Source organism: Anabas testudineus, chromosome 19 (genome assembly GCF_900324465.2).
Source record: "Anabas testudineus chromosome 19, fAnaTes1.2, whole genome shotgun sequence".
Taxonomy (NCBI): Eukaryota; Metazoa; Chordata; class Actinopteri; order Anabantiformes; family Anabantidae; genus Anabas; species Anabas testudineus.
Window position 1 is genome coordinate 7,382,444 of NC_046628.1, and position 21,694 is coordinate 7,404,137.

General features: G+C 41.0%; 3 protein-coding genes across 6 annotated transcripts; 1 reads left to right on the plus strand and 2 right to left on the minus strand.

The window, feature by feature from the left end:
• Positions 1 to 479: 479 nt before the first annotated feature.
• On the minus strand, positions 480 to 6,615 carry fam234a (family with sequence similarity 234 member A). Its single transcript, XM_026352039.1, is given in 13 exon segments — positions 480 to 1,458; positions 1,460 to 1,515; positions 1,599 to 1,701; positions 1,783 to 1,935; positions 2,020 to 2,101; positions 2,363 to 2,506; positions 2,605 to 2,731; positions 4,125 to 4,257; positions 4,471 to 4,595; positions 4,949 to 5,131; positions 5,251 to 5,361; positions 5,444 to 5,745; positions 6,513 to 6,615. Coding segments are annotated over 12 exon segments (1,644 nt in total). The 5' UTR covers positions 5,715 to 5,745; positions 6,513 to 6,615; the 3' UTR covers positions 480 to 1,302.
• Positions 6,616 to 6,992: 377 nt separating this feature from the next.
• Positions 6,993 to 13,447, plus strand: luc7l (LUC7-like (S. cerevisiae)). Of its 4 annotated transcripts, XM_026350912.1 has the most exons (11): positions 6,993 to 7,198; positions 8,530 to 8,600; positions 8,911 to 9,758; positions 9,854 to 9,952; positions 10,486 to 10,596; positions 10,732 to 10,875; positions 10,994 to 11,170; positions 11,317 to 11,405; positions 11,496 to 11,525; positions 11,637 to 11,798; positions 12,293 to 13,447. In XM_026350912.1, the coding sequence occupies exons 4-11, from the start codon at positions 9,857 to 9,859 to the stop codon at positions 12,411 to 12,413; spliced, it is 930 nt and encodes a 309-aa protein (XP_026206697.1). In that variant the 5' UTR covers positions 6,993 to 7,198; positions 8,530 to 8,600; positions 8,911 to 9,758; positions 9,854 to 9,856; the 3' UTR covers positions 12,414 to 13,447. The 4 variants fall into 4 exon arrangements, with proteins under 4 accessions (XP_026206697.1, XP_026206696.1, XP_026206695.1 ...); XM_026350911.1 differs by having other exon boundaries at positions 8,530 to 9,758; XM_026350910.1 differs by lacking the exon at positions 8,530 to 8,600 and having other exon boundaries at positions 9,664 to 9,758.
• LOC113156067 (epidermal growth factor receptor kinase substrate 8-like protein 1) lies at positions 13,241 to 21,618 on the minus strand. The gene is made up of 19 exons (XM_026350916.1): positions 21,511 to 21,618; positions 20,578 to 20,629; positions 20,320 to 20,478; positions 20,052 to 20,201; positions 19,853 to 19,929; positions 18,572 to 18,678; positions 18,278 to 18,324; positions 18,055 to 18,184; positions 17,852 to 17,940; positions 17,687 to 17,761; positions 16,286 to 16,434; positions 15,870 to 16,014; positions 15,411 to 15,448; positions 15,213 to 15,321; positions 14,982 to 15,107; positions 14,713 to 14,857; positions 14,388 to 14,553; positions 14,133 to 14,265; positions 13,241 to 13,856 (listed from the first exon to the last, which is right to left on the minus strand). Exons 2-19 carry the CDS (start codon positions 20,605 to 20,607, stop codon positions 13,770 to 13,772), a joined length of 1,962 nt encoding a protein of 653 aa, XP_026206701.1. The 5' UTR covers positions 20,608 to 20,629; positions 21,511 to 21,618; the 3' UTR covers positions 13,241 to 13,769.
• Between the last annotated feature and the right edge of the window lie 76 nt (positions 21,619 to 21,694).

Consider the following 21,694-nt stretch of genomic DNA (forward strand, 5'->3'; position numbering starts at 1 on the left):
GAGCTCGGATTTCCGTACAATGCCCTGTACATCACGGTGTAAAACATTTCATCACATGTCCATTTCCCTACAAGGACCGACTCTCCATTCTCCACTTTACTTCATGCAGGGCTGGAGCCCGTCACCATCGTGCGTCACGGTGAACGCATGACGCCTGACGCGCGATGCAATTATTCAGGGAGCAAATTGTGCTGTGATACGTGACTGACTCCACTCCATCCATGGACTGCATGTCAGCTGTGGCACGTTCTGTTGTAACCAGACTGTAGTTGTAGCACAGTCCACATAACAACACAAGAGGGCAGCAAAAGCTTGGCTATGGGTTAATATTTAGTTAATTTAATAAACTGCCAACTGTTTTTGGCCACATTGTTTAACCTATATATGAAAATAAAGTGTAGGAGACAACACTGAGTTTGCTTTTCAGTCCAGGTGTTTTGTCCATTTACTGCATTTTCTCTTACAATAACACCAAATGGTAGTTTTGAACAGTTTAATATTGCTTAATTTCAAACATATCAAGTCAGAAGGAAAAGTCTTTGCTTCTATATATTAACATACAGCAAAAACAAGAAAATCATTTTCACTTGTTTAACCGATATAAAATCATTAAGAAAAAAAGGCACAGCTTCATAAAGAGCTGTAAATCCACAGCAGTAACTAGTAGCAGTAGTGTGGTGAAACTCTGAGTGCCTCAAAGATTTGATCAATGTGCATAAAAGGCATCATCAATCACAGCATCTTGGATAAAATAAGGGACACACACATCGTGACTACGAATTATTGATTCAACAGTACCAATGAGTTGAAAACCTTTGTGAATAAGATACATAACATAACTTGTATCTGTGTAGTGTCTCTGTTACTGTACACCAATAAAGTACAGTTGCATAGATTTAAATAATAATTCAGCCTCTGCAATAAAAAAAAAAAAAATACAGCAATTTTATGGGTAAAATGCTAGAAAAAAAAAAATTCAGCAAGACAGGTCATCACAGTGGACGTTCAGCAGGAGGACAGAAATGTGTTTGATTGTCAGGGAGCGGTGGCTCTTTTGAAACTGGAGAAATTAAAAACACAGCCAAGACACATAATGCCCAGTTTGGTCTATGGAGATGAACAGTAGAGCCCTGTCAAACCATAGCAACTTTTGTTTGGTTGTTGCTTTTTTGGGGGGTTGAGGGGGGTGTTGTCAGCGGTTGGAAAGTCACAAACGATGTGCACACTTTGGTTTGTAAATGTCAAGTTAACCCAACATACAGTCAGCTGTGCATAACGGTTTGAACACTAAATGCGTCACAGTCACCAGTCGCTGAAGCGGAGCCGGTTGAAGGACTCTTTGATGACCTCGTTGGTTTCTGAGCCTCCTCCGGTGCCAATGCGGAGCACTTTGCTGGAAGGTACTTCCTCCTTCAGCTTTTGCTTTCTGAGGACTACAGTGCCTTCACCTTCCTCCTGTCCCAGGACCTGACAGCACGATGTAGGCAGCGTGGCGTCCTCGCTCCAATAGTGTGGCTGAGATAACAACACCAATACACCAAATGAAAAAAAATGTACATAAACACATGACAATTTCAAATTCTTAGAACAAAAATCACCTTTAAATGTTACAATGTGGTCCAGGTCACTGGTGGATTCGAGGAGGACATCAGAATAGAGAGGATGCAGCATGTACGAACGTCGGTCACTAAGTGACGGCATCTGGCAGGAAATATTTAGGTCAGGTCAGCATTTTGTGGATGACTAAGTAACAGTGTTGAAATCTTTTCATATTGCACATACAGAACTGTTAGACTCTGAGGACATCATGCCCCAAAACACAAAGATGGAGAAGGAGTTGGCGGTGTGTATTGACGTGGGTCTCGGTGAGTTTGGACTGGCTAAGAGGTCGACTTCCCACAGCACGCCACCAGACTTTCCATCCAGAATAATTTCCTACATACAAAACAGGCAGCCATACAGTTAACGAATAATTCAAACCAAGGGGATAGAAAAGAGTGTCTGTACATTTTTACTTACCCTTTTTGTGTAGTTGCCAATATCCTCCTCAACCACAACATCGAGTAAACCATCTTTGTTGAAGTGACCAAAGGAGGGTTCACTGAATAAATGAGAACACAGAAGATATATTTGACTCAGCAACCCTAGCTCTACAAACGCTAAATGGTACAATTTGTTTTCATATCCCAAATTAAATATGGCCTATACGCATCTATACAGGTTTGTTGTGTGCTGCAGCCCAAAGATCAACAATTACGATCACCAAAGACCAGCAACTATTCACATTTTAGAAGCTGGAACTAGAATATTTTATTTTATTATTCATCAACTTTTTGTGTCACCTTGAATTAATTTGTATTACCTGAGGACTGAGCTGGTATTGAATCTCCACAGTAGTTTTAGATTTTTTCCATCAATTAATGCCACTTCTTTCTCAGTTACAAGCAGCAGGTTAGATTGATCATCTGCTTCTTCTGTTCTGACTACTTGTCTCACTGAGTCAGACCTACAAATACAAAAAAAATATTTAAGTCTGGCCAAAGCCACAAGGACATCAAGCTGTCAAGTAACATCAAGTAATAAAAAGTTAATGTTGCATTTTACTTGTATATAGTTACAAGTCCAGATGTGGCACTGGCGTTTTTCTCCCAGTGTTTGTCCTTCTTGAGGCCGACCTCTATCCCTGCTTTTGCTGCAATCCTCCACAGTGCCAGCCCATACAGGCCAGTGTCTGTGAATGAAACAAGATTTCTTAGTGTCTTCTATGTACAATAATTCCCCATATCAATATTGTAAACATATAATTTACTGGTGACCGTGTCTTCTAGTGTAATAACAGTGTTGTCTGAATTGTAACTATTAATTAACAATAATACTGGACGTAAGGTATAAACACATTGTCAACTCAATAAAAATAATGGGAATTACGGACCTCACCACCGTCTTTCTACTGTCTTTGTTTCTACACCGGCACAATTCGTGACAAAAATAGTGAACACCCCGAGGACATTCAAATCAAGTTGTTTTTTAAATATGTAATAATGTCCTTTTTATTTTTGAATCGCTTTGTCTTTGAGATCTACAGAGCATGAAAAGCATAATTTTACACGCTGACACGTGTTCATGTTACACATTACAGGCTTTTACAGGCTCAATTCCAATTTTTAGTCAGATCAGTTTTTTTCATGTTGATCGTTGACATTCGTGTTTGAAACTGCATCTAGTTCTTATGTGAATGCCTATGCGGTCCTGAACTGACACGCAAATGTAACTAAAATGTAAAATATGTGCTTATAATAACAACACCATTATTTGCGCAACAGTTGAAGTGTGGCATTTCCTGAAAAACTGTTCTGTTACAATGTGTTCCTTCCAGTTTGACTTGAATGTTTACAAAGAAATGTCACCCCTGCCTCCGTCATTGCTTTTCTCTATGTTCATTTTTTCCAGATTGTCAGATACTGTTGATTTCTGACTAATAGCCGACCAACATGGAAAAAGGAGGCCAATTTATAATGCTGATATATTTTTGTTTTCCCCTATTTTTGCTCCTGATAAACAACAACAATTATAAATTAGAGACACATATGCCTCAATTAGCATTTAATGCACTGAAAATATTTTAATTATTTGAAGTATTTAAAAGTATAAAAAAACGTTTATGATGCTGCTGTGGTGGTGATGCTGTGCAGTGCTGTACTATATGGGAGATTTGACATAATTTGTTCAACAGATCTGTCTTTTGTGAGTTTTATTTCTTTGCAAATAAAGACCAACAGTCTTAGAGAGTGCCAACTCCACTCTACAGAGTGGAAATGGCCAGATAGCAAATCTGTAATTAACATATACAGTATAACCCCACATACCAGTGCATCATGACCCAGAAGGAGAGCAGGAACAAAGAGTACCGTCTCTGCCCTTTTAGATATGACTATGGGGAGTCTGCTATCTTTGACATGGTAAATGAGAATATGATGCGAGTACAGGAGTCAGGACACAGACATAAGATATGAATCGGATCTAGGGCCATATAAAAAAAAATGGAAAAAAAGTGTACAAAAGATACAGTGCAATAGTTCTGTTGTTAAATGTTGTTATTGTCATAGCTAATTTCAGACACTAACCTTGTTGGAGCAGTACATAGTAAGAACCGTCTGTAGTGCAATGGAGAAGATGATTGCTTGTGTCCATTGAGTCTAGAACCACTGTAGAACCAATTTGGTTCCCCGTCTTCCCTGAGAGGAAGATCACTTGAGTCTGCAAATATGATGGGAGGCATATTCAACTTGAAGACTTCTATTACACAGCTTTATTAACTAGATGATTCACAGACATATGAATTACTTTGCAGCATATTATTACTGAAGAAGAAAAAAAAAAGAAGAAAAAACGTGACTAGATTCTTACAGTGGAAGATACTGAAGGAAGCACATAAAGGTGTTGGAACTAAACAGCTTCACTAGACTGTACCTGTGTGTGGTCAGATGCCACCAGAGCCAGATCATTGAGCTTGTCCCCATCCAGATCTGGGACATTAAGAACAGGCACAGTGCTAGACAGACCAGAGGGCTGAAGCTGCTGCCACCTAATTTCACCTGTACACAAACACGCCAGAAAAGTTTATAGTCAGAACAGCACATAGTCTGATTTTGTAATAAACACTACATTTCAGTATTCTCTATGTACAGTATATCTATCTATATATCTATATCTATATATATCTATATCTATATCTATATCTATATCTATATATATATATGTGTATATAGATATATAGATATATAGATATATATATAAATACTTTTTTAACTGGAACTTTCCTTGAATATAAAAGTTAATTCTTTACCTTGGGACAAACTTAACTTGAGACCGAGTTGTGTATTTATAGTATACATAAACACAGATATTTATAGTATCCAGATTACACACAAACCAATGAGGAACAAACCAGTGCGTTTGTCGATCGCTGTGAGCAGATTAAAATGGGACAGTAGACAATCCCAGTTTCTGCCTGTACCTCCCTCCAGACCACACTGAGCCCAGTGGAACTTAGCATGCAGTTGACTCTCCCAGAGGGTATCTCCATCTGTCCCATCCACTGCTAACACAAATAGGCATGGCGAGGGCAGACCTAGAAAACACACATGGGCTGTCTGAATTATAGAAACCAACTACCAGAAGAGTCTGATATAATGCGCAATCAATCCCTTGATCATTCATTATTAAATAACATTAAAGAACCCTTCATACCTGCACCAGCACAAGTGCTATTCTGACTGCCTTCTCGCATTCTGAGGATAAACAGGACATCCATCACCTTATCATTACTTGCAGCTTCAATAGCTAGGAAATCGTGGGTTGCTGTAGCAGTGAAAGAGAGCCATTAGTCCCACATTAGAGACACTACCAAGCAGTAAATACTGTACAGTAGCATTTTACTCACTTGCTTCAGAGAAAGTCCTGTTCCAGGTAACAAGATACTGTGGTCTGACAGGACAGGGAATGATAAATGAGAAGGCAAACACTATGGTGAGGCAGAGGAACAAGGAGAGAAAAAAGACTGCAGTTCTCCAGTGGGTCAGTTTGGCAAAACCCATAACTTCTTTGCAACTCTTCCTCTTTAGCTCTGTTGCAGATGGTGCTGTTCCCGTTTCTGCCTGCTCATCTCCCCTCTTCAGGGAGTCACCCTCAGTGGGATGGTCTGTGCTCTCCATTGTTATCTCAATGCATTCCTGACCCACTGATCTGCTTAACACCAAAAAAAAAAACAAAAAACAAAAACAAACAAACTTTAATTTAATGCAGGTCTTAAATAAAGTGGAGACAACAGTATTAATTTACTACACAGTGAATCCTCCTCATATCATTATCATAGCATTTAGTCTGCTTCTCTATATGTCCAAGTCAAAGTAACCAGCAGAAGTAAAAGACAAATCTCTCTGGCAATCACAGATATAGTACATGAAAAAACTGCAGGCAGCAGTGTCTGTCAGTCCAGCTATTTCTGCTGCATCAACCTTTGTGGATCTGAGCCTATTCACACCTGCCAACACTGACTCCAGAGATTTCTGAGCACAAAACAACAAACCTACAAAGAACAATCATCATAGTCCAACCTAACTAACACACCCTGTTATTTGTTCTGTAGCGACAAGCCTGTTACCTAACTGAAAACATTCAGGATAGTTAACTGAAAACACTGAAGATAGAAGCATGAAGTAAAACAAACCCAAGTAAATGTTTAAGTAAGGTAGCATGCAGATTTTTAAAGATACGATGCTAGCTGAGCAGCCAAAGAAGAACGTTTTCTAAGTAGCTCAATGTCGTTTGGCTATATTTGTTAGCAAGCTTTGCAAAGTTTACACCTTGTAAGTTTACTAACTTGTTGAACAACTACCAGCCTCACAATGGCAGGGGACGCTGGGTAATTTAGTCACTAAAGCCCAATAACTTCAGTTTAAACCAAGACTTGACCAACTGACTCAAGAAAACGTTTTTCTTCTTTTACTTGCCCTTATTGTTTCTTGTAGTAACTCGCTCGGCTAGCTGCAGGTAGCAGGCCTGACACATGCTAACTAAGCTGCCTGTCAACCTCTGCTGCTAATAACTCAAAGACACGCCCACTGAGCAGAGAGGATTAGTGTCCTGAATTCATCCGTCAGGTAGCGCTGTCTCCCTCTCTCTCTTTCTCTCTCTGTGCATTGAACACCTCTGAACCTAAACTAAAAAACATCAAACAAGACCATAACGTTAACATTAAGTCTCTCTAACCTAAGCTCAATAGAAAAGGGCGATATCTCGCGAGTAGCAGCTGCCTGCTAGGCTAAACTCAGGCCAAAGTAAAGTCAGCAACTCCGTTTGGTTCCTGTCATTCTGATTGGTTAATTCACTTGTTCTCAAACGTTACGATTGGTCGATTTCAGACCGAAGGCCCTCCCCTTCCGGCGTCGGCTAAACGGAACTTTCAAACAACAGGTCGTGACGTAATTTCCCTGATATAAAACGGAAACTGGCAAGTCCACGAAACAGAGAAGACCTGCGAGCGGCGATGAATAAACAGTAAAATAAACGAACAACGACACTAAGGAACTGGTATCACTTGCTTTTTATAGCAATATCGACGGAAGACCCACAACAATGTCTGCTCAAGCTCAAATGAGAGCTTTGCTCGACCAGCTAATGGGGACAGCGAGGGATGGTGAGTTACCGTAGCATGCTAGCCGAGCTAGCTAGCCAAGATGGAGCCACTGCTGAGGTTGGCTTGTGTTGGCGTGTGATGGACAGACCTGCATGAATGGATGTACAACAGAGGGCTGTATGAAAATACTATTACGTTAGATTTAATTAGCTTATGCGCACTAACGTTAGAATTTAATGTTTGTATCCACCGCGACTCCATTTAATTTATAGAGTTTTAGTTTCATTTTTACCGCGTAAGGGTAAATTTCTAGTAGTAGCTTTAGCCAAGTTAGCTTCCGCCAGTGATTTATTGTAAAGTCATGAAAGCGCTACGCTACCTAGCACCCGGGGGTATATATAACGCTATGTTTCTTTAATTATTTATTCGTATCAGTTATTAATCTGGTTCTAATATTTGAGTAAATAACTTTAAAGCTATTGTGTGAGTCATAATATTGAATGCATTTGACACGGCGGCGCAGACTTAACGTTGCAATAGGCCCCTCTGTAACAGCTGTAGATCACCCGCGAAATTCAACTTATCATGATGTTGAGTAACGATTCGTAATTTTACTCATGTAAAACTTATAATTAGTATAATCAGGAAAGTCACTACTAATGCATTAACGTTACTTCAACATAAATGTATTTCTCTCTAGACAAATCTTCTTTATGTAGTGCAACATATGTTATTCAGCTAAAAGCTGCATCTGTCAGATATCATTTATCCGTTTTATGCTGAAACATATACTTTTAAATTAAGTGAGTAAAACTTGCAATGCTTTACTCCCTAAATTTAGAAGTATATGTTTTAGAATAAAACAGAAAAACACGGCCTGCGTTAAGGTAATATAACATTTTATTAGGTTTGATTCAATAATAAATAAAATTGTTGCAGTAAACTCTAACTGGAACAACCAGTTTACCAGCACTATTGCTTAGAATAAATGAATATTTAAAAGAAAGCAAAGGACAACAAAAACAAATTACTGGTGTCTTTGTGGGTCCTTTAATGTGCTATGATCCGATTATAGTATTAGCTTTTAGCCATGTGGATACAAATATTAAAATGTATATCTGCTGTCACGTCTTGTTGCCATTAGTGGAGAAATGACAGTGTATTGTTGTCCTGTCGTTTTATAAATCAGAGGAGCATCCTGACTTTAACTGAGTAAAATTGTAGCCCTGTGGATTATCTTTTAACAACTTAATAATTCGATCTGTACAGTAAGAGTGAATTTGTGTTGTGAGTTTGTGGGTGTATGTGTGATGAGATTGATATCAAATTCTTCCCATACATTTGTTGCATACAAACTGAACAATTGTGGCCCCTTTATTTTATTCATTAAGGTTCAGTGTATCTTTGCCAGCCTACATCAATCTGCAAAGGAGTTGCAGAAAAGCCTCATGTTCATCGAGCCGTGAGTCACACATAATTTTTAAAGCTGTTATGATGAATATCCAAACAATTTGTTTGCCTTCCGGAAGTTAATGTAGAATTTTTTTGAATCACACAAATGGGTAAATCTTCAGTGACGCTAGAATTACAATTTGGAGTAGCATGTTGCAGCTTGAGCTAAGACGTCTGATCGCGCTGAATCCAAACGAGCAGTTCTCAGTTTTCCAATAGACGTCTGTTTTCAGAAGGCAATTGTAGCTATCATCGCAACAACACCTTTCACACATCATTTACAATCTGACTTGTGTATGACTCCCAACTTCTTACTGCAGGTATGGGCAAGAAAACTGTTCCCATTTATACTTTTCTACAGCGGGTTTAAAATTCTGCAGCTGAGGTCTTGAAGATGCAGAAGGGTACAGTATGTGGTGCAGATCGCAGTGTGTATAAACTAAATTTTTTCCTTGGATTTCTTTTGTACTTTTGTTTTCAGTGTTTTATATTTGTAAAAGGCTTGGCTGGAACATTGGTCTGAAATGTTTACATTGCTTATCACAGTCTTAAGAGCAGGCTTTCCTGCGTAGTCAAATTTCCAACAGATGTGTTGATATTTTATCAAAATGCTACAAAAGCATGGTAGTACTCTCTGCACTAGTAAATTCAAATAATATATTTATAGATATTTACCAGTATTGTGCCCTTACTTGTCTTGATGCGCCACATTTACAAAGTGGACATTGAGTCTTGTCACGAGTTAAAAGTTTAGGCTCAAATATTGCCATATTTTGAGACTTGGATAAGGTAAGCACCACAAAAAAGAGGAAGTTACACATAATTGTACTGACACATAAATAGACAGTACAATAGAGGCACAATTAATTACATTACTAGTATAATGGAATACAATGGAACACTAAAGAAGTATTTTCTCCTAACTATATGGGAACAAAATCTTAAGCAGTGACACATATTTGTCCAATTAATGTAGTGCTATTATAGTAATGTATGTGAAAGCACTGGATACGTCGCCCCTGCTGTCAATTATGTGAGGTCCTTCTCACTGGTTGTTTTTTGGACTGTTACAGGAGATGAGACGAGGCAGAGGGTCAAGTTCACTGATGAGAGAGTCTGCAAAAGTCATCTTCTTAACTGCTGTCCACACGACATTTTGTCTGGAACTGTAAGTTGGCTTAAAAACGTGATTCTTGACAATTGTACTAATTATGAATTATGTTTGCACAGTTTGTGTCATGTCTGCTTTTGTTTTGGTGACAGCGTATGGACCTGGGAGAATGCACGAAGATCCATGACTTGGCACTTCGGGCAGATTATGAAATTGCCTCCAAGGAGAGAGATCTGTTCTTTGAGCTTGATGTAAGTAATGTCTTTAATTACAACCTGATTGTTGTGTAACACAACCAATCAAAGATGATTGTTATGGATGGGTCATTGGAATAACTATGAAACGTACTATGTTAGTTTTGTAGAGATATGGTCTTTCATCCCTGTTAGTGTAAGCATGACCAGGTGCTGCAGTGCTTTTAATCAATACACAATAATTACTGATTTGCATCCACAAAGAACTGCAGTTTTAGACAAACTGTTTGGGCTTTCTTACAAGTGGAGACCTGCCAACCTGTACACTTTTTTTAGCAGTATATCAGTCAAGCTACATGTCCTTTAGCTAAGTTATGAACTTTATAGTCTGTGAATTTCAACAATTGTACAGTACTGAATTCTACTACTACTACTGCAAGGTAAATCCTCAGTAGTACCTTTTGGGGTGTAGTCAATATCTTATCACTGTTAGTTGAAAACTAGCACATCCCCACTAAAAGTCACAAGTATGCCAATAAATATAGAAATCAAGTTACATATTTGTGTTTTTCTGTTGACAAATCTTACAGGCGGTAGATCACCTGGAGTCATTCATTGCTGACTGTGACAGGAGGACAGAGCTGGCCAAGAAGCGCCTGGCTGAGACCCAAGAAGAGATCAGTGCTGAGGTCGCTGCAAAGGTAGGCATGGAAAAATATTTTTAAGCAGACTGTGAAAAACATGATGGCATTTAAAAACTGATGCACCATCCAGTTTTCTAGAATATTTTGTGCTTGACACTGTCAAATGTGAATTGTGTTGCTGCTGCATTGTAGGCAGAGAAGGTTCATGAGCTGAATGAGGAAATAGGAAAGCTCCTGGCCAAGGCAGAGCAGCTTGGAGCTGAGGGCAATGTGGATGAGGCACAGAAGGTCCTACAGGAAGTGGAGAAGGTCCGCACCAGAAAGAAGGATGCAGAGGTGAGGAAGGCATACTTAGGAAATATTTTCAGCTCAGTGGAGTGTGATGATTTTCCTTTTATTAATATGCAATCTTCTGAGCCTTTAATTTTTAGTTTTCTCTTTTCTGTCTCCTTAGGAAGAGTACAGAAACTCAATGCCTGCTTCTAGTTTCCAGCAGCAGAAGCTTCGAGTGTGCGAGGTGTGTTCTGCTTACCTGGGTCTGCATGACAATGATCGTCGTTTGGCCGACCACTTTGGTGGGAAGCTTCACCTGGGCTTCATCCAGATCAGAGAGAAACTGGACCAACTAAAGGTATGTGTCAACTGGTCTATTGAACTATCGTGTGATGAGGAGTCGTTTATTAGCAAAGATACTGAATAGAAAAATGGGTAAGACTGTTCTGAAATGTTTGGACAGGTTGGATTTATGGGTGTTATTTATTTATTTTTTTTCCTAAGAAAACTGTCGTTGACAAACAAGAGAAAAGGAACCAAGAGCGCTTAAAGCGACGAGAAGAGAGAGAGAAAGAGGAAAGGATGAGGAGGAGGTGAGGAGATACATTTTAAACTTGGTGACTTTTTTCTTTTTTTTTTTCAATTGCTCAAACTTACAAGTTTTCCTTTGGTTTATTTTGTAGGACCAGATCACGGAGCAGAGAGCATAGAAGGTAAGGATGTTGTCATATCCATCTATGCAGGCTTTGATACCCTTATAAATCACTGTTCTTTTCAAATTCATTATGACATTAATTAAAAACTGTGCTTTCTCAATGTATCAGGTCTCGTTCTCGTGACCGCAGAAGGAGGCGCTCACGTTCCACATCACGAGACAGGCGTCGTTCACGCTCGCGGTCCAGGGAAAGGAGGAGGCGGCATCGCAGCCGATCCCGCTCCCGCAGCCGAGGCCACCGTCACACCCACGAGCAGAGCTCCAGACACAAGTAAATACACAAAGCTGCACAATAAGCCCCACAGCATTGGAATATGGAGAAACTTGTTTTTTTGTTTTTGTTTTTTAATCATTTATTAAACAAAAGCAAAATTCTTCCCACTTCAGTTTGTGCACAGCACAAAAACTAAAGGTGATGGCATGTTGTGCCAATGTGTGGTTATAGTCAAAACAAAGATCTAGATGTGGGATGTTAAACAACTGTTCATCCTGTCATCTGTGATTTCATCGCTCAGCAGTCATTGTTAAACTAAATGGTGGGAGCAGTTCTCGATCACAGCTCAGACATAGCACACTTCTTGAGTGAGTGTGTTCAGCACCTTGGTTCTTGGCTTTAAGCAGAATATTGCGTATGTCTTGTCAGAATTCCAAAATAAACCCCTTCAGGCTGATGGAGCAGAGACATTAAGTGTTTACAGATACTTTCTGCTTCCTCTGGGCTTGTTTGTTACTTCACTGAACTTCTCGTATGATCTCGTCACCCAGGTCGTCCAGGGACCGAGAGCGCTCTTCCAGAGACCGGTCACGGGAACGAGACAGAAGGGACGGTATGAATGGCAGGTCAGACTCCCGCCGTGCAGACGACAGGGACATGGGGGACCTCTGAAGACCAAACTCCATCCACCCCAGACACACAGCCTCCTTCTGTCTCTCTCACTTATGTCTGTCCATTTATAACAACCTAATGTTAACACAGTTCTTGCCTTCTCCCGCCTGCCTCCTTTCTTTGTTTTAGCAGTTAATGCAGCCGACCCAGAAAGAATATAAAATATTGTATGGAGTACACTTTCTAGCATCCAAATATATCAGATTGTATTTGGATGGGGGATTAGTTATTGATCAGTAGTGGAGTTTATTGTAATACCCACATCTGTAAAGTGGTGGTTGTCTGTATTCAACACATCCTATGTCTTGTTATAAACGACCCTCCGCTGATTACAACATAAAACAAACTGATCAATTGCTGGACTGAAGCATAAAACAGGGCTGATCGAAATTATTTTATTAACTGATGGTGTTATTAACAGAATCTCTGTATTTGGAGCCACTGATTGTTGAAGTCTGGAAAACTTTTTTTAAAATCTCCCTCTGCCCGAGTGCAGTTCTTGAATGTCTGTCCACATTTGTCTCCGGCTGAAACCCAGTCAGTTTTAGAAAATTTGTCCAAAACAAAGGTTTTTATAAGTTACTAGTTTTAGTATCGACTTTACGTGTTCACTTTTTTTTTTTAATTGAATCAGGTTAGTTTATGCTGCCAGTAATGAAGGGTTTCTGTTGGAGTGTAAGTAAATGCTTGATTATACTTGTATTGGTGGCAAGTTTCTTTTCCCTAATGTTTCTATCTTGATTTTCTTGATTTTATTTAAAATAATGAAAATAAAGAGTTGGCGTGAGGGGGGGTGAAGCAGTAGATTGAGAAATGATACGTTGGAATTCAATACAACAACTGTACACACTTTTATTGGTCAATTCAAAAATTGATATTTTGCCCTAATTTAGAAGAATTCTTTTTGAATAGATTTATAATGCAAACTGACTTCAATGGATGCATCGCTTTTCCCGATATGTGGAGTCATCTGTTTATGTTCTGCGGGAAATCTTATGTTAATGTCTCAATTAAAAAACATCCCACCATTTTAATTTTTGTGTGCTGGCCTTTCTTTAATTATGGTTATGGTTTAATTATGGTTAAATTAATTATTTTACAAAGATAAATAAATTGTTTAAGTTAGTTCTTTCTAGGCTGACGGAAAAAAAAATATTCACAACATACATTACATACAATGTCAAAATATTAAATTTGCACAGCACCTGTTCAATGTTCTTATTCACAGAAGAAAACATGAAGTAACAATGTCTAAATAAGCATGATGGCATTAAGTCACGCAGACGGTTTGTTCTCAGGTGAATACAGTAATTCAGCGGTCGTCCATCTGACACTGAATGATGTAGACACCACTGCTCACAATGTGCTGCTCTCCAGTTTAAGATCGACCTTCATTTTCTGCTTCTCCATGACGGTCTCCAATTCTGTGGCTCTCCTGGCATCCTGTAGGTATAAAACATTAAAATAAATTAGGAAATATAAACAGACACACTTACTCCGTTTTACTGTGCTGTAAGGACGAGCTGCAGTTGTTTCAGAATGATCTTTAGTCACTAGACTCCAAACATGAACACAATTTATTTTTGCTCTCAAAATGTTCTGAAATTTGAATACAGTAAAATTAGGACTTGCTTCTTACATTGTGCTTACTCTGCACAAAGTCACTGATAAAGAGAAAGAGGAAATAAAACTTGAAAGTGCGGTAACTACGTCATTTACCTCCAGCAGTGCTTTCTGCACAGTGAGCTGGCTGTACACTCTGGCGCCCTCATCTGGAATCACAGATCGTAGCTCCTCCTTGTTGAGGGAGAAGAGCTGGGCGCCAGTCAGCACTCCCAAACATAACACTGTCCTGTGAGGGACGCAAAGCACAGGTGACTCCTCTGACTTAATGTTGATGGTGATTCGCTTCAACACAAGTATACTGGCAGTGCATATTGTGGTTAACATGACCGGAAGCTGTGAGTTACTCACGGTTCACTGAAGCCTTTCCCCCTGAGCCACTCAGCTACTTCCTCTGGAGGAGAATGATAGTCCAGAGGGACAGATGTGTCTGAGGAGCGATGTATGACCAGAGGTTTGTTCAGGTTGGACTTTCCATTGGTCAGCCTCTGGAGCAGCTCATCATTCACCAACATGACTGACAAAAACAAAGATGATAGAAATACATTGACATTTCAGCCTTTTATGCCTAAATGATATTCTAACTGCTGTACATGACTCGAAAACAATATGTGCAATATTGCAATAGATTGTACAGGTGTACCTAATAAAGTGCTCAGTGAGTGTAGCTCAGTACCTTTGTCAGTTTCCTCTGCAGCTGGCACATGCTGGCTGAATGCTGGTAAGCTTATCGGGCGCTTTCCGAACTGGGTGGGGGCCTGGTGCAGGACAGGAGGGCTGGGTGGCGCTGCAGTCTTGGTGACAGGAGGTTGGGCGGGAGCCTGAAAGAATGTGGAGTGAAGAGAATATAAGCCTGGAATTTACTTTGGTATGCACAGGTGAGAGCATACCTTTGTGCTTGCGTGATTTATGTTTGCATATGTGCATGTGGGGTTTGTGTCTTACACTGGGGGGCTTGTTGCTGGTGGGGCTTTCTATGTGAGCCATGGGTTCCAGGATGTTGAAGGGCACAAATCCGACTTGGTTGAAGCGATTACGACACTTCCACCAGCGCTTGGAGGATTCGATCACCTGTCAGATGGAGGAGCTGATGAAGTCAGCACACTATTGGGTATGTCAACAGTTGTGTGTTTTTGCACAGGTGATAATTAAAAAAGAAAAACTCCATTCCTTTACCTCAAGAGTCTCCCCCTGCTGCACTGAAAGCTCACTGCTGTTTCTGGCTATGAAGCTGTAACTGCAGCTGTACAGTCTCTCAGACGACGGTGCCAGCGTGCCGCTGTCTCTGAGTGGAGAGGACACACACGCTTTTATTATACAGTCGAGGTAGCTTAAGTGCAGCTGAGGGCTTTGCTTCTTAAAAGAGTGACCTACGTTTCAGGACTGGCGCGAGTTTCTGGAGGGCCGGCTGGCTGCGGGGGCTGTTTTCTGCTGGGGGTGAAAAGCAGATTGACTTTCATGAATATACAGAACAGAAACGGGCATTAGCAGAGAGAAACGGGTGAAATCACGATGATGGATGGGAGTGGTTGTGAAAATAAAACACTCCAAAGTGTGAGAAACATGCACACAGCTTGTACACCAACACAATAGATAAGCCTTCCAAAGGAAAAAAAAAAAGCCAACAGGGTCACGATGAGGCAGGTCGTCGTCTCCATTTCATGTCACGACAAGAATCCTGTTCATAATCACATATTATGTAGAACATGAACAGTATATTTAAATCCTAGTTGAGACAGACTAGGGTTTAGGGATAGGGGTTATTCAACAGTTTATGCATTAGTGTCACATTCTTCTTATTATTATTATTATATTATAATAGTTGTTCCGTACCTCGTGTTTTACTTGGAGGGCTTCATGTTTGTGCTGTGACTCGACAGGATCCTCCCAAACCTGCCCGTCTGCCCTCAAGGCTTCCGGCTTCCAGCCGCTCAAGAACACAGGGTTGTATGGAGCCACAGGCCCTGAAAGCTGAGAGCTGAGAGAGCACAAACGGTCTCTTCATTTGTTGCCATTGCACTTGGGTTTTACGTTACAGTGTGTTACAGGGTTGATTTACATGGTAAAAGCAAGTATCAGAGCTTACATTTTGATTTTTGAAGCCACCAAAAGAGGGTTGTGTGACAACACAATATATCTAGACCATTCCCAAGAAGTCTTTTTTATGCATCTCTATCATGTGAGAGGTAATTGAACAAATAATAAACCGAGATTTTTATTCTTGGGGGGAAATGTCTGGCCTTACTGACCGAGGGAGCGTCCAGTTGGGGCCCAGAGATGTCCACAGCTGCCTCTGCTGCTGGTTCAGGCTGTCATGTAGCAGGGAAACAGCAGAGGTGGTCAGGGCAGGGCTGGACACTGACGCTCCAAGAGCTGGTCCTCCTGTCGTTTTCACCATCTGCACACGTCCAGATAACATAAACCCAATGTTGTGTTCTTCCAGTCTACAAAAATTCACAACTCACTAAAACATTGACAGTGTAACAATCGCTGCAGCGCTACACAAAGTGAGAATAACAGTATTCCTGCTGAGTGCAAGTAAACAGAAGTAAACAACTTTTCTTCTAACACACTCTAAAGCCTAAGGGGTGCATCCATCCACACACACACACACACACACACACACACACACACACACACACACACACACACACACACACACACACACACACACACACACACACACAAAGAGGAGGAAGTGACATAAACAGATCCAAAGGTTCTGGGCCATTTCCATTCAGGTGTGCCAGTAAACACAAATCAAACACACCCATTTCATCCTTTGATTCCTTTTAGACTGATGGATTCTGAATGGGAAACATCAGACCTTTAATGCTACATCAAACAGACACGCCTAGCTCCTAATTTTGCACTTTCCATGAGGCACCTTTTATTTCAAATCACACTAAATGCTGCCTCTGGCCTGTGGTGTACAGACACTATGGGTTTGCAAGTTCTGTGAACCATCAAATTAAATGGAAAATGTTATTAGAATTCGTTTTTTTCTTATTAGTTTCTAAATCAGCAGCATTTGTTTTTAGGAAACAGTCGGCAAAGAACTGTGTTTTCAGCTGGAATACCCTGGGGATATAATTCAAAGCAGCAGTCCAAGGACAGCGATATGCCCTGTCTAATAATGTGAGAGCCCAGCTCAAATCTAAACCAAATGTTTGAGAAGTACAAGAAGGCATGCCTGCATATAAATACCATGCAAACCAAATCAAACAAATGCTGCTTGGAAATTTCAATTAGGCTGTGACACAGGGAACTGCCCTGTGTAAATACCGACTGGAACACAAAGTTTCCACTATTTAGACAAAACACATGCTTACAGGTTTTTTTTTTTTTTTGGCCTGTGTGTTTAATACCAGCTCAGACAACATACTACCTATACCATGGTTGTGAACCATTACACGTCTGTTACTCAGTTTCTTAACCTTTAGCCCCACTTCATCTGCACCCATATCATCAGTGATGTCATTATGAGACACACGGACACTGGATTTTTGTTTCCGTCATCATTTTCTCTCCTGGATTTTTATCTGAGATGCTGTAAATGACAAGGCTCTGAGTTGTCAGCAACAGCGACGATGGGTGTTGTCCCGAGCAGCCCGGACGGTGGTAAACCCGAGGTTATATCACTCACTCACCATATCCAGAGGTTTAAATATGTGGTGAACAAGCTCCTCTGAAGAAGGGTTGGAAATGGTTGATCTGAGGCGGCCCTATGCAGAAATAAAGAGGAATTTAGTACAATGAAATGTAGTACGATAATAATAATAAAAAAAAGAAAGGTGACCGGACTGAATACACACCAGTAGGCTGAAGCAATATTTGAATTTCTGGAAGATATCAATGAATTCCTGCTCTGGTGGGGGGCGAGCTTTTGCGGCGAGTAAATCATCTGTTATTCAGAAACGGTGATACACAAAAGACAACAGCGTTATCGTGACCCCCTCCCGTACCTGCCTGTGTTATTTCAATTTGAAAAATGTTTCACGTGAATGTCGTCACCAACCTTCAGCGCTTTGCTTTTTACTTTTCTTTTTACTTTTCTTCTTCTGATTCAGCACCGTCGCCGCCTCGGCCGTCTGCTGCAGCTTGGCCATGAAGTTCTCGATGTCTTCAAAACAGTGATTGAGGATCTCCTGAGGAAAGGGACAACCAGTTTGTTTGAGCTTTGAGAATTTAAATACAGCGAGAGGTGACTGGAAAGACACAAAGATGAAGAGGAGACGTACCACTTCTCTCTCTGCTCTCAGGAGCGAGATATCAGGCCCTCCGTTCACTGTTTGGGAAGAGACCAGACCATTCAGTTTGTCCTTTTTCCATTTGTCGCCCTGGTTTTCGCTGCGTTTCTAAACCCAGGCTCCCTTTTATCCCCGAAACTCGCTCCTCTTACAAACACAAGCACACAAAGCAATCTCTGTGCTCTGGAGCCTTTTACCTCTCACGGCTCCAACTGTGTCTCACCTTCCTCCTTCTTATTCTACTGCCATACACATTTATTCATGTAAAAATAAAGCCTCTCTTACCACTGGTTCCAGGATAAGGGGGAGGGTTGGCTGAGGGAGGCTTTGGAGCAGGTACGATGGGGGGACTTGGAATTTCATAGGGGTCCATCATCTCACCCCCAGGAGCCCTGAAGGACAAGAGAAGAGTTTCAGTCCTCCTACGCTCTTCTAGCATTACATCCTTCCTGTTGCTGATGGTAGCGACCGTTCACTCAGCACCCTCACGAGAAACACCCTTGAGCGAGCGCTTAAAGATGTCAAACGCTAATTCATGAACCCGCGTTTTGACTGTCAGGCAGGCTCATCCTCATTCTGAGAGCCTCAGATGGATGCAGCCTTGGGGACTGGTTAGAACAAGGAGACACTGTGGACCGGAGAATGCAGCCACGTAGCACAGTCCTCTATCAACAGACATCAAGTGATGCTTCTGAAACCTAACCCCCGAGCCCTTATTTCAATATAACAGTACAGTAAACAGTTGATGCTTACTCACGGCAACGTCCTACAATGCACGCAACGCTGTTCTTCAATTTAAATTTCTTCAATTTTTTTCCTTCCTTAAATAAACCAGTCGGCAGCAAAACTGTTTTAAATGAATAAGACGAAAATGTGGCTCAGTTTAGGTCCAAACTTCTGTGACTGCTCTTACACAGGCCACAGAATAAGCAAATACCTCAAGAGTGACGTCGTTTCGGTGGGTCACCATCCAAGTGTAAAAACCCAGTTGCCTGTGTTCCTTACCACATGTGTCTCTCGCACGTCCCTCAAAAAAAGAAGAATTTCAAGCAGGTAATCCACTCAAGCCAGCGTATCCCTCCTCTGTGCTCTCTGCTTTCTGTCACAATGGCCTTGTTATCTCTGTCACACCTTCTTAAGTTATGTGGAAACCGGAAAAACAAGTCTGTCTCTCAGCTGTTTACACTGTCCTCCCTGTCTCTGTCTCCCTCAGACAGGTGCCTAGTGACACCAGGCTGCTTTGATTCAGTGGCCAGTGATACTTATTGAAAGTTAATAGAGGAAGAAAGCAAACAGTTTTAATGGGACATGGATCTGAATAATCATCCATTATGTGTGTGTCTTTTGTTTGTTTTCTTAGTTTTAGGCTGTCTATCTACTTCCTCCTACTTATGCAAACATACGACACACACACACACACACACACACACACACACACACACACACACACACACACACACAAACACACTTCCATTACAAACATGATAAGACATGGAAAATGGGCCCATGAAATATCGAATGTCTCAGATCTTTCGGAGGGGCTTGTGCTCATGACAGTCACTGTACCTGAACGCATCAGGCTGCCGCGCACTCCTGCTGGATGCCGAAACTGTGCGGGTAATGTTGTCACAGATGGCTTGTGCCTGCAAGAGTAAGAATCTAGAAGTGGCATCACTTGTAAAACCTGAACCGGGGTGATGATTCAAACCGACACACTGAGTCAGGAAGGAAAAGACTGGGAAGCAGCTCTGCTGTTATTACTCACCTTCACGGTCTCGCAGTTGAAGAAGAGAATCTCCGGCTTCTTCTGGCCTTCACTTTGACAGATTAACATAAGAAGGGATGGGAAGTGTTTTTGTGTGTTGATGGCATTGCAGCGGTAGATGGATTGGAAAAAGTACTTCTCCAGCTCATCCTGCAGGTGTATATAAAGCCGATGGTTATTATACAAGCAGCTCTGAATAAAGTGTCATGCTCGCCCTGTCCCGCTCTGCACCTACACTCCTGTTGACCATCAGGTTATCTGTTCTCACCTGGCTCTGAATGTCGCGAAGATGAATGGCCTCCGTTCCCACATCCAGGTACATCTCTTGAATCCACAGCTTTTTGTTCTGAGCCAGGAGGGAGAGGCGTGCCTGGGCTTCCTCCACACTCTCTACATCCCCGTCCTGGAGGGAGAATGTCAGCAGGTGCTACAAAACAGGGAGTTTGGAAGTGGTGATTACAAAGTGAGGAGAAATGCAACCTGAAAACATAACTTGGTGTGTGAGGAAAGTTGTGATTAGACTCACATTGACAAGATACCGTGAGATGTTAGTCATCCTCCGTCCACCGTGTCAGCTGCTGTGGGGTGAGAGAAGGGGAAATGTTTAAGATAGAGCAGCTGGAGAAAGGTTCAGAAAACATTTCAGGTGCAGATACGGAGGGTGTTGACAGGACCTTTGATCCACTCGCAGATTGTTCATCAGGTAGTTGCTATGTTGTTTTAAGGCAGGCAGCAGTCTAATCTTAGCAACTAACACATCTTATCCAGTAAAACGACATCCTCATTCACATGTTCCCCTTCTGTTTCATACTACCTGTGTTTGCTTCAGCAGCATGGGATTACACTCTGTGCTGTCTAACCAGTCTGACAACCGCACTTGGTATCAATAATCTCTGCTCTTCACTGACCATCACAATACTGGAGTCACTGGTAGCAAAAGGGGAAACGTCCAGTATCGCTTTACACCGGTTTCACTAAAAATACTAAAACCAAAATGTTCATACGGTCAGTGTCAAACAGGTGGGACTGGATATTAAACAGTATTTTAAAATAAAAGTCTGATTCATTATGGCAGTTTGTGAATAAAAACAAAGATTGAAATTAACCTCAGCTTGTCACCTTGTTAGTAACTATTACTAAACACTCATTACCATCCATAATACTATTCAATATACATATCTGTCTATTTAAACAAAACCTGTGATTATTTTGATGAATTTAAATTTGATAAATTTTCATAAAAGAATAGAAATGAACTGTGTTAAGTGTACAGAAAGTCTTTGATTTTATTAAACTGTATAAGCAGTTTGAAATTCCTTCTGACTACAGATACTGAATCAGGAGTGACTGGTGAATTATTTTTTCACTAGCTTGCCAATACACAACAATTAAGCAGTCTCACATCAAGTCTGACATCTACACACATGGACAACTAATAATTGATGTTGAACCAACTTACCAAGGCTGCTGGGTTTCCAATACTGTAATCCTGGTGTTGGCGGCGGTGTGTGTGCATTAATACTGACAGTGAAACTTGTCCTGTGTCACAGCGAAACTGCAGGTGTCTCCCACTTCTCTCTTTGGTATTAAAAGCTTTTACAGAGCAGAGGTGTGTCACCTTGTGCAGTCCTGCCCACTGTACC

Excerpts from the sequence above, each read along its gene's own strand:
- luc7l (XM_026350910.1), top strand. The coding sequence starts at position 7,138 with ATGTCTGCTCAAGCTCAAATGAGAGCTTTGCTCGACCAGCTAATGGGG. Across the intron at positions 9,759-9,853 it reads ACGACATTTTGTCTGGAACT|CGTATGGACCTGGGAGAATG; the intron begins GTAAGTTGGCTT and ends TTTTGGTGACAG. Across the intron at positions 11,526-11,636 it reads CGGAGCAGAGAGCATAGAAG|GTCTCGTTCTCGTGACCGCA; the intron begins GTAAGGATGTTG and ends TCAATGTATCAG.
- LOC113156067 (XM_026350916.1), bottom strand. The coding sequence starts at position 20,607 with ATGACTAACATCTCACGGTATCTTGTCAAT. Across the intron at positions 15,449-15,869 it reads CCCTCCAAGTAAAACACGAG|CCAGCCGGCCCTCCAGAAAC; the intron begins GTACGGAACAAC and ends CAGCCCCCGCAG. Across the intron at positions 15,322-15,410 it reads ACTCGCGCCAGTCCTGAAAC|AGACAGCGGCACGCTGGCAC; the intron begins GTAGGTCACTCT and ends CTCTCCACTCAG.